This window comes from Rattus rattus, chromosome 1, assembly GCF_011064425.1.
Source record: "Rattus rattus isolate New Zealand chromosome 1, Rrattus_CSIRO_v1, whole genome shotgun sequence".
NCBI classification, from domain to species: Eukaryota; Metazoa; Chordata; class Mammalia; order Rodentia; family Muridae; genus Rattus; species Rattus rattus.
This window is the reverse complement of record NC_046154.1, coordinates 250,637,220-250,649,553: the sequence shown is the minus strand read 5'-3', so window position 1 is coordinate 250,649,553 and position 12,334 is coordinate 250,637,220. Positions and strand designations below refer to the sequence as shown.

General features: G+C 40.6%; 1 protein-coding gene across 8 annotated transcripts in view; it reads right to left on the bottom strand.

Moving 5' to 3' along the window:
- Positions 1-12,334, bottom strand: part of Tnrc6b (trinucleotide repeat containing adaptor 6B) — a 207,387-nt gene that overhangs the window by 31,439 nt on the left and 163,614 nt on the right. For 5 of the 8 annotated variants that reach the window (XM_032918140.1, XM_032918161.1, XM_032918150.1 and 2 more), the window contains 7 exons: positions 12,157-12,315; positions 10,823-10,998; positions 8,057-8,128; positions 7,124-7,169; positions 5,804-5,940; positions 4,707-4,877; positions 608-733 (listed from right to left, as the gene is read on the bottom strand). In XM_032918140.1, the coding sequence (XP_032774031.1) occupies positions 608-733; positions 4,707-4,877; positions 5,804-5,940; positions 7,124-7,169; positions 8,057-8,128; positions 10,823-10,998; positions 12,157-12,315 (887 nt within the window). The remainder of the gene's footprint in view (positions 1-607; positions 734-4,706; positions 4,878-5,803; positions 5,941-7,123; positions 7,170-8,056; positions 8,129-10,822; positions 10,999-12,156; positions 12,316-12,334) is intronic. The other 3 variants (XM_032918155.1, XM_032918159.1, XM_032918165.1) reach the window with 3 other exon arrangements.

Here is a 12,334-nt window from a genome sequence, read left to right as displayed (position 1 = left end):
TTAGAAGGCTTTTTAATGTGGCCATGCATAGAAAATTTGAACTTATTCTTCAAGACCCAGTTTAAATGTACTGCTAGTGATGCCTGAACATTTAATCAGGTGAAACGTCACCTTAGTCCCCAAACTTTGTTGACAATCTATGACATTTATCCTACTAACTGCTGCCTTTGCTTCAGAGTGTCCTGTCATACTGGCCTCTTCATCAGCTCTAGGGCTCTCTTGAAGTAGGACGTCAGTCAGTATTTTAGTATATAGGTCCCCAGAGTTCTATAAAAAATGCAGAATCTCATAATTCTGTTTATCTTCAGGCAAATACTTGAGGGCAATCTATATTTGAATACCGTCACCTTAATTTATGAAATGCTTTTAATAAGTCACAATAAAAAGCAATATATTAGACAACTAGTTGTTGCAAAGCATCTACTTTGTATTCCTGATGCAATTTAAAAAGGGAGTTGATATTCTATTACACCTTGCACTTGGCACCTGGATCTGTCAAATGTCCAACTGTAACCAATCCTTTCTTGTGCACCAACCAGGCAGTAACAATGGGCAGCTACCTGAATGGTCTTTTAACTCTGAAAGGTAGGAACACAAAATCTCTTACCTGGGGGGAGATAAACTGGGGAGGCACTTGCGCCCGGAGACCAGGAGAAGAACTCAGTGGCTGCACTGGAGTGTGCAGGCCTCTTGACTGTGCTGTGCTGTTTCCAAACAAACCATGACTGCCGCCCTGCAGAGAGAAGAACCCCAGTCAGGATTTCAAGAAGACGAATAGGCAGTAGTTCTCGTTTCTACTCCTAAGAATGAAGATCTCTGCTGTATGGAATGACAGCATTCATTTTAGAATCGGAGCTCTGTGTGTTGGGATGTTGGGGGACAGTTACTCAAACTGAGTTATGGGCAGATCATTTCCTACAGGAGGTCTGAAAAAGTCTATAAACTGACGGGGTTCAATTTAACAAAATGTTAGAGGTAGGGTTATAATCCTCGTGACTGAAGGAACTGACTGTGCGTGCAAGATTCCTAGATTTGCTTTTTTGAGACAGGATCTCATTCTGTGTCAGCTGAGGTGAGCCTCGTAAGTGTTGGGATTACAAGTGTGTGCGACCACATCCAGCTAAGAAGCCTCTTTTTATAGGTCTTGGTTTATCAAATTTAATTCTGAGACCTTATGAGATCCAGCTTAAAAGGAAACTGGGTGAAACACATGCCATCACCAAACTATCAGCATAAAGTATCATGGGTACTACTTTCCGCTGTTAGTTGGCTTAACCAATCACAGTCACCCAAAAGGACCTTCACAGCTGCACATCCTTCCCTATCTTGAATCTGTTAGCTTTCTTGCTAAATGAGAAAATGTTCAACCTCACATCAAAATAAGAAGGAAAGGATACATTATGTCATTCTAGGTTATGGAAATAACATTACTCACCTGTAACTTCTCATTAAAAAGTATAAATATCAGCCTAGTTATATATATATAATAAAGCTTAATTCCATGATTCCCAATGTATCACTGAGCTCATCTCTAATCTTCAAATGTGAGCAGGGGAAAACCTGGCCCTGGGGCCACCCACCTTTCTGATTTGTTTCTAATTAAGGAAAGTTCATCAGTAAAGAACTTGTTACTGTTTCCTCTGTCTGAGCATTGCCCCCACTCCCAACAGTGTCTCACTCAGTAAATACCTCAGGCTGGCATTGGAGGCATGCACCATCCATCACATCTGACTATGTGCTCTTGGCCTATTCAAGGTTTGAGTTAAAGAGCCCATCAAGGGTATCTTATCCCACACCTCCTCCTCATCTATGTACAAAGTGACCGAATTCCCCTTTGTGCTAACAAAACACCAGAAGGAACTCTGCCGATTTCCACTAAAACCACGATTCAGTCATTCTCTATTGTTTTTTCTATACCAGTTTAACCCTTCCTTTTGGCATTCCCAGAACTCCATAAAGCCGTGGTCTACTGGATCACCTATCATTTGTACCCATCTATGACCCAACCACCATTCATTTGAAAACATCCCACTAAACATCTTCAGCAAAGACAGCAAACAATGCATTATGTAATCTGAGGTTATTATTCCCAGTTTAACACAGGGAATTTACATAGCATCATTAAGTTCTAGAATACTGAAGATACTGTGATGGCTTTAATGATTCAAAATTAGATTAAGAGACTGCTAGAAGCAAATTAATGAACTTAAAAAGCACTAAAACTAAAGATGATTATAAACAGAAAGTAGAAATGGCAATTAAAATATGTATATATCATAAAAAGATCAAAGATCTACCACAGATTTTATTTTCCCAAGGGCTGTTTAACTTACGTCACTGCACCCAACTTCAAGTCATTTCATTTAGTTTTGGTTTTTCAAGACAGGGTTTCTCTGTGTAACCCTGGCTGTCCTGAAACTCACTCTGTAGAGCAGGTTGGCCTCAAACTGAGATCCGCCTATGTGAGCTACCACATCTAGCTAGAGTTATTTTAAATTTCAGCCTTTCCCTGATAAGATTCTCAGCCTTCTGCCAAATTCAAGGGTGTCTGAAGTCACCACATGGCACTCTGGTGTTTGTGAACATCAGCAGTGACAAGCAAGTTAATACAAGCAAGCCGGCAGCAGGCTATATGGATGCTTTACTGCCACCGGAGCATGGTGCTTCAGTTCATTTTCTTGGCTCAGGTTTGCTGAAGGCAGTAATAGGTGTCCTTCAAAAACATTAGATCTAGGGATTTCGAAGACAGTGACTCAAAAGGCTGTACACATGCCAATATTGTTCAAGCTTTTCAGGTTTATGTGGAAGTTCTAAGATGACCTATGTCTATGTCCTCCTAATTATTGAACATATATGGTCCAACCCCAGGGTTTAATTTAGAAAAGAATATATATAAAGTAAAATGGGAATTGATTGAAATGTTCTGTAATTTGGCAAAAAAAAGTATTATTATTTATTATTAGAGATAGAATCTCATATTATAGTCAAGCAGGCTTCAAACTCCTACCTCCTGATTCTTCTGCTTTTCAAACACTGGAATTAAAGGTGTGCTCCTGTCTGGCTTAAGTTTAATCTTTTAATTCTGAAGTAAGTTTAATGAGCTCTGTATGATAGCAGTTTGAAACAGTTAGAACCTATTGGGTAGGACATATGCACCAACTTGATACCAATGGACTTTGTAGTGATCTACCCATTACAAAGACATAAGGAATTGTCTTTCCTTAAAGGCCAATGCCAACCTGTAGGCTGACCTTGAACTTGAGTTTACCTACAAACAGCATTAGGTGTTTATGCAAGCCTGGAACCACATTTGTATTTTATATTTTCTATACTTCAATATAAAATAAGCATTCTCAGGACATTTTCTCTGTTCATGTAAGCGATACATTTCTACCCCGTTTAGGAAACTACAAAAAAGTAAACAAACAAAATGCTGAAATTAAAGGAAGGGAAAAGAAAAACTACGTTATGATCCCCAATCCAGAGATAACTAATCTGAATGTATGGACACAGCATAATCTACGTTAATATGCATGTGAGAGGTTGTCTGCACCTTGACTATGGTCTAAGTGGTCCTGCTTTACCTGAGCCTTTAATGTTCATGTGAAAGTCACCACGTGAAACAATACATTGTATAATTCATGTTCTTGGACTCATCCTGAGGTGAAAGGCACAGTAGCAAGTGAGGAGTCACAGAATTACAGCTCGCCAAGCACCACTGTCAGAGTTGTTGCTGTAACAGCATTGCTGGCCCCAGATTCCTGGTTTTCCTCACAAAACTACAACAGACCCCGGTGACCTTGCTGTGTCCCCTTGAAGGAGTGAGTATGTGCCATCACTTGATTGGTCCTGTCAGTTCTGATGCTACTCTGTGGTCCTTGCTTGGAGGACTAATTTCAGCAACCACCGATGCTTGAGCAATAGTTATTCTTCAAAGCTTCACTATTAAAGATTTCCTTCTCTAAGAAAATACTGTGGTCTAATTTCTAAAGAAGACATTCAACTCCTCAGCCCCAAGAAGCTAGAGTTTTAAAATACTGTAACCTTAAACCTTTATTTATTCTTAGTAGCTTTACTACTAATTTTTGGTTAGCAGATATACTAAATTAAAGAGACTCCTGAAATATTCCTTATTATATATGCTAATGGATTTAAAATATTTACTTTCAGTTTACATATATAAATATGTAACAAATGTGCTTCATTTGTATGTCTGGTGACTGTAGAAGCTAGAGAGGGTGTCTGATCCCTTGGAACAGGACTTATTGAGGGCTTATTGGAGGACTTATTGGAGGCTGCAAGCTGCTATGTAGGTGCTGGAATCAACCCCAGATCTCTCCAAGAACAGCTCTTAATTACTTGCTATGTCATCTCTCCAGCCAATTATATAATCCAATATTAAAAGTGGCAAACATATATAACTAGATTATATATGACAAGAGTCTCATTCATATTTTCCTAAGTCAGTTATAACCAAAAATGAAAAGATAAAAGAAACAGATTTAAAGTAAAATCCACGTTGAGAAACATGAAGAGAGAGAGATGGGTTCTATGGGCTGAAAGATGTAAAAACCTACACTTGATATCATTCTGTGCATTCAGTAATCAACGAGTTTCCCAAGACAGACAAATGATGCAATAAACTGAAGACCAGGGCCAAGGTGAGGCCACAGCCAAGCAATTACAAATCTGAGAGGCCTCCTTACTTGTCTAGCAGCGAAGTTTTGGGGGTTGAGCCCTGTGCCGATTGCTCCAAGGCTGACGTTGGGTAGTGTGGAACCAGAGGGAGACAGCTTGTAGCTGGGAGAAGGGGAGAAGGGAGAGCAGGGAGCCTCATCCCCAAGGCACCCATCTTGATTGGAGAAAGGCAAAGTCAGCTGAAAGGTAGTAGGAGTTAGCCAATCACAATGAGTGTTGGTTAGTGAAGCAACAGAATGCAAGAAGGGAAAGAGAGACACACTAGGAATAAACAAAGCAAGAGTGGATTAGCAATAACCCAGGAAGAAATTTGGATCTGGTAATAACCATCACACATTGCCCAGCAGACACGATCTGTCAATTTCTTCCACAGAGACTGTCTCTTCTAAGTTAGTAACCCAGTCATCCACCGTACCAGGACAAGGGTTGTCAGACACTGTTAATGAGTCTAATACCCATTACTCTGGGGGTATGGCTCCTGAAGCAGAAGCCAGGCAATCTTCCTATGAATATGGTGTCACCTAGACCGGCAGCAATGCTATTGGCCCAGAAGTTCATGTTTTGGTTTTAAATGTCTTGTGGGGCCCAGGAGCACCATAAAATAGTATTCTGAATCAATAAATAGTTTCATTAGAAATGTTAAAAATCACTTGCTTCAGTCAGGAGTGAGAATTTGATTTGCCTAAACACAAGCCATTAGGGAAGCAGGAATGATGGAGAGCCTTTCCAGACCCAGACCCAAGCTCATAGAAGATGCAAATGTTTGCACAGAGTCCAGATTTTGTCTGTAGCGGGCACACAGCAGGAACAAGAAGACTACAGAGTAAACTTATCTCTAAAGTTTCTTCTCCATGTTTTAAGTGCCCATGATCTCCCTGCCAAAACTTAGAGGTCCATCACAAAAACATTAAGGAGAGATGGCTCTCATTCCTGCCCTATCACCTGTTGACATCAGCTATTTTCATGTCGCCACATTAATGTAGGGTATAGTCATGTTTAAACTCTCTAAATTTTTAAATTTATGTTTTCTCTAGAATTATCTATCTGAAAACAAGAACAGAGTGATTCTCATAAACTTTTATTTTAAACAAAGCATTCAACTCACCTTCTCAAAATAAGGCCCACTGTCTGTGGTTCCCAAGTCTTTGGAATTAGGTGGACGGAACCCAGGTCGATCCTTCCTCATGATATCATTAAAATCCCCGAGATTCATTGTTCTCTTGTCCACATCAAATTTCTTATCTGAAAGGACATAAATAAAAACTTCAGGAATCAATGTCTCCTTCAAGAGCCACATGTAACCTGGCCCTCTGTTCTCTAAGGTCCTGAGGACAAATCCTTTCTATTCTTTGGAATGAGACTAGGAAGAGTTCTCACTGGTTCAGGGTGCTTACTCTGTTCCTGGAACATATACAGGACCATTTTTCAAAAATTAAATATGTATCTGCTGCAGCTTGTCTACCATGGAACACTTGAGACTTGAGGCAAAACTGATTAAGCAAATATTTAGATTAAAATTGATGTGTTGGGTGAATATATCTTGTTCATGAAGTCGAATGTTCTCAGTGAGAGACCTGTCTGTTTTGCTATGTTAGCACCTGTTAGATAGATTGTTGAAGTTTTAAAGCAATTATGGGGAACAGAAAGGTCAGAGGCACTCCTGCTGCCCCGAAATTTAAAGCTGAAGAACTTGGCACAGTTGAGCGTGTCTACAGTACCTGCTCAGCTTAGTCTGCGTGCGTTATGCCACTCTCTCTCTGCATACATGCTGTCTCCTCCTCCCTTTCTTAGCCCTATGAATCTGTTGTTATATGATGACATGATCGGGGTGCAGCTCAGACTATACATAATCACTGCTACCCAGGATTGTTTTCTCTTACTCTTAGTTTGATTCTTATGTTCCTTGGGGTGAGCAAAAGCATGACTGAGAAAAATCTCACAGACAAAAGGCTGATCCTGCATCTGCTCCGATCACAATGGGAAAATATGTCAATGATCAAAACCTTGGGGTACGGAGGGTCAATTTGATGGCCTAGTTTACCAGCATCACAGACATAATAAAATAATCTGAATCTAGCTCCTAGTATTTGGGGAAAAAAACATCTGGATGGTAATAAGGGATGGTCCAGTGAAGTTTGTACTTTTCATGAAGTAACCAGCTCAGGTAGAACAAGGCTGGCTCCTGAGGTGGACACAACCTCTTCACAGTTAAACTGTTTAACATTCCTTTGCATTCTCCTTCCTGCCTCTTCTGTCACTTGAATTCTCAGCGTCTATACTGTGTAGTACATGAAATCTTACACAAAGTAAAGCATTTAGTAAATATCTATCCATCTGACTGCCTCAAGCCCAGCAGGGCAGGAGATCCCAAGGGCCTGTCATAGCTCTGGAAACATCCCATTCCTATTTGTGGAGAGATACACACCTACAGACAAATCCATTTTGCTGCTTGGGTTATCCTCAGTTTGACTCTGAACAAAACAAAGCAAACACAAGTGAGTAAGGATTAAGGACACACATTTTTCAATCAGAGAAGAGGTGCTACTGATCATGTGAGACCCACATCTGACCACAGGCCCTGCACAACTCCCTCTGCATTGAGCTTGAAATTGGAGTAAAGGCTGTAACATTTTTGCAATCACAATTTGATGGCCATCCAATGCTTAATTAAATGTATAGCATTAATCCCCCATGTAAGCAACATCAGTTCAGCTATGGACAGAGGACTAGCTCAGCAGCTGCCTGAGGAAATAAACTCATTCTTTTTTTTTTTTTTTTTTTTTTTTTTTTTTTTTTTTCGAGCTGGGGACCAAGTGCTCTACCACTGAGCTAAACCAACCCAACAAGGGCCTTTTTTTTTTTTTGCTTGCTAGGCAAGTGCCTCTACCACTGAGCTACCAAATCCCCAACCCAACAAACTCATTCTTAACTCATGGTCAAACTCCACAAGCGGTAGCTCTGATGATAAACATCTTATTTTTCTTTTTAAAATATGGTGACACAAACACTAGTAACAAGTGTCCACTTAAGTGTCTTTTTCATTGCTACCTTTCCAAAAGAAAGGATGCAAAGACAATTCATTTTTTTTCTTTTCCAAAGCTGGGGACCGAACCCAGGGCCTTGCACTTCCTAGGCAAGCGCTCTACCACTGAGCTAAATCCCCAACCCCGACAATTCATTTTTAATGCTGGTATATATCACTTAATAAAATAGAAAACTGTTTAGCTCAAAGGGCCAAGAACATTGTTTAACCCATATTTAAATCTATAATTTTGTAGTCTACATGGCAGTGGTCCTTAAGTTTGTACTATGCCTAAAATTTGAGATATGTTTACACATGAAGAAAAATGAAACTTACCAGCAATCCCATATTTGAAAACTGTTTGGCAAGAGGATTCATCCACGAATCATTGTTTCCTTTTATCGAGCACTACAGAAACAAAACACGTGGCCTCAGTCACAGAGCTCATCCCAACCTCCCCAAACTACAAAGTACACTGGAAACGCAAAGCTGAACGCTCACCCTTCCGATCCGATCCCAATAGCTTGGCCATTTTGATAATGACCTGTTCCTTTAGGTGACTAGTAAACCCAATAGCTTTGTCATTTTGATAATCATCTGTTCCTTTAGGTGACCAGTAAGCCCTAGGCCCAGTCATGCTTTCACCCCTACTTATCACAGTGAACCAGAAAGACGAAGTTTACTTTTTACATGGAAAGAAGTGGTATCAGATTGTGTAAGATGACTATATGTTACCACTGCCATCTCCAGTAGGATGCTCGCTCTCCTGTGACCCCAGCAGGCTTGTAACAAGGAAAGAATTGCTCCTGGTGCATGTTGTTTGGAAAGGAGTCTGTTTCCACCAGACAACACTCTCTGTGTAGGGGCAGTGAGGAGTGCATCCAGAGAGCTTTTGCTATGGTTCACAGCATGAAGGTCATCAGTTCTCAGTGGGAAAGAAGCCTGGAGGAAGACACTATCCTTGAGCTGTGGGACAGTGGAAGGAAGGGATTAATGGGATGTGGGTTGGGCTTTGTGGAGCTGTGCATTCCACAGGTAAAAATTCCACGTGCTATGGTGTATCAGACTTGTTATTATTTTTGGTATTAGTTGAGACAGGATGTCCTCACTCACTAAAGCCCAGAACTCTTGATCTTTCTGCCTCTGTCTTTAAATGTTGTGATTACGGTATAAGCTACCACAACCAGCTTGCCTGTGTGTTAACGTTCTCTCTCTCTCTCCATAAATAAATAATATTATATACTTACATCATATACAAAAATCTATATAGTATAACATTATACATTAGATATGTTATATTATAATATTGTTATATATAATACTATATAATTATAAATAACTATATTATATAATATATAAATTAAGTTAATAATATATATCAAGGCGGTAGGATACCTGTATTTAGTTAAGATTAAGAGAGTTCTCCTGGGGTTGGGAAAGCTCAGTGGTAGAGCGCTTGCCTAGAAGCCAAGGCCCTGGGTTGGGTCCCCAGTGCAAAAAAAAAAAGAAAAAAAAAAAAAAAAAAGAGAGTTCTCCTGGAAAGCAGGAGAGAGAGTGAGTATTTTGTGCAGAGCTTTTGGCTTTAGAAAGAAACAAATTGCATGTGAGCATGCTCGACGGCACTGACCTGCATATTTACAAGTGGTTAAGCTGACAATTTTTACATTATTTATATTTTATCACATTAAACAAAATGAAATCCTTAGTACTGAAGGTCAGAACCACAGGCATTGGAATTGAAACATTCAACTCCCAATTAAGTAAACCTTGGTTGCCACCTGAGTTGGGAAAATTCAATTAGGATCTTTTATTCAATTAATTTTGATCCACTGCTAATTTGTAAATGACCAAAAGATTGCCAAAGCAGGCCAGACAACATTAGATCACCAAGACCCTGAGCAGTGTAGAGATTTCTTTAATGAACTAAAGAAAGGAAGTCCTTAGGGAAGGGGAAACCCAGGAAGAACTGCTTCAACCAATGTCTCTAACAAAAAACAACTGTTCTATCCTACAGAAGAAATTAAGGTACTGAAACCACAGCTTCAGGACACAAGGTGATGGTCAGGTGAGGGTCCTGTGAGACAGGGCAGGGTTTTCAGGTTGAAATTAAACATACAGGTGTATGCTCCTTTTTTCTACTCTGTGTGTGTGTGTGTGTGTGTGTGTGTGTGTGTGTGTGTGTGTGTGTGTGTGTATGAAAGTGAGAGTGAAAAGAAGCATCTGTAAGACAGTGGTTTGGGTACAAAAATCATGGCTACAGATGAAATACTAGTGTCCAATGTAAAAGCCGCAGTAGAGTGCTTGCCTAGAATTCTCAAGGCTCTGGCCTCCATCCTGAGGACTGGAAAATAAGTAATAAACCACCATTCCAAGAGGAAACATGTTACAAGGAAAGTGAGGTATCTAGAAGGCATGCCTGGCCCAGGATGTGAGGAAAGAATCTAGTTATAGCAATGGTAAAGACGGAGCTTTCATGTTACTGGAGAAGAGCTCTGGGCCTTGGGATGAGTCAGGTAAAATCAAGACCCACTGATGACCACTGGGAAAGCGAGTACTATTTGGTGTCTTTTTACAGTTTCTTTTTCTTTTTCTTTTTTTTTTTTTTTTTTTAAAAGGTTTATTTTATGTATGAGTACACTGTAGTTGTCTTCAGATACACCAGAAGAGGGCACTGGATCTCTTTACAGATGGTTGTGAGCCACCATGTGGTTGCTGGGAATTGAACTCAGGACCTCTGGAAGAGCAGCCAGTGCTCTTAACCGCTGAGCCATCTCTCCAGCCCATCACTTTTACATTTTCATGGAGATTTGCCCATAGTACTTGTCTCTAAATCAAAAGCCTAAGGTTTTTTAAAAGCAGGCCTCAGGAACTGCTTAAAATAAATTACAACATGAAAACCTCTACCATACAAATTTCATTTCACCCATAATGCCATGTCTAATAGTTCAAGATTTCAAGGTCAGGGGACAGGAAGATTAGGGGACACAAGGGAAGTAGTTATTGATTTATAAGGAAACACTTGGTGACTCCAGCGGCTTCATTTCCTCCATGAACAGTCTCTGTTTTACCTTCTAGGAGTGAGTAAGTAAACTGAAGCACTACCTTCATTTGTTTCTTTCCTCCTTGTCCCCAGCTTGCTGAGTTGTGGGAGGAAGTGCTTCCCTGAGAGCCGGCGGTGTTCCAGACTCCTCCATCATCCTCCTCTTCCCAGCTAGGATGGCGAGCTCCTGTGACTGGGCCATCACTCTCCCCCCAGCCGTCTTGCATAGATTTGGAATCTTTAAAGGAAGAGTGAATTAATTCTTTGCAGTAAATACATGTAACAAACAGATTTCTTGCAAATGTAGCATTTTAATATCTTTGTAGTTTTGTCTGCTCCATCTACATGCAAGGCAAATGCATTACTCATACTTAAGAGAGCAGACAACAGACATTACAATCAAGATCTTTGTACAAGCTATGATTCTTCCTGGAACCAAGGAGACAGTGATTCAAAACTCAAAAATCTCACCCCAATTCTAAGAAGTTTCAGAACTGGGTGTGCTGCACACCTGTAATCCCAGCACTTGGGAAACTAAGGCAGGAAGATTACCATTAATTTGAGGCCAGTATCAACTATTTCAGACACTATCCCAAACAAATCAACAAAACTTGTGTGTGTGTGTGTGTGTGTGTGTGTGTGTGTGTGTGTGAGAGAGAGAGAGAGAGAGAGAGAGTATGAAATTTGCATTTCATTGCTAAGAAAATGGTTGCCCCTAGTGAGCATGGCAGCTGAATGTCAAGTCTTTCTTTACAATACTAACAAATGTAGGTATTTCAAATAGGAGTGACCAAAACACAACTACACAACTGTCTACCTTATTTGGGATGAAGCAGAAATAAAAATGGGAATAAAAACCACAAGGCCACCAGGTGGTGGTAGTAAAGCCTTTTAGGTCGTTGGATCTCTGAGTTCAAGGTAGCTTGGTTCCAGTTCAGCCAAGGCTACAAAGAAAGACCCTGCCTTGAATAAAGAACCAACCAACCAAACATCCACAAAAAACCCACAAGACCCTGGAAACTTGAAGGTTTTAGGTTCAGAAACGTATGTGAAATGCATTAGTTATGCCTAGATGTGGCTTGATAAGAAAGGAGGAGAGTAATGTAGAGGGTGGATGGGAGAAGAAAAGAAAGGACAACCAGAGAGGAAGGCGCCGGACACAAGTGTCCAGTTGGGTCTGCCACCACGCCCTTTTAACAAATATTGTTACTATGAAGCTTGCAAGAAAACTTTCATTTCCCTCCGAACACTGTATAGAGCTGGATTTGGCTTCATGTGGATGGAGTGGGGAGTTGGGAAGTGGCTCTTCTCTGTACGCCTGCCAATGCTGCTATCCTTGAGACAAGGACCAGGCCTATGAGAGACAAGTTGCCACTTGCACGCCAAGTCTACTTACTGGGTTTCATGGCATTGGGAGCGCTGGCAGGTGTGTTTCCCCAGCCTGTGGCTGATGCTCCTGCATCATCCATCTCACCCCACCCAGGACTGCTTTCATTTGGCTCACCCCAGGCTGAAGTCCCATTATCTGGAGCAGGTGGTGTGCTTTTGCTCCAGACTGCAAAAAAGAAATGTGT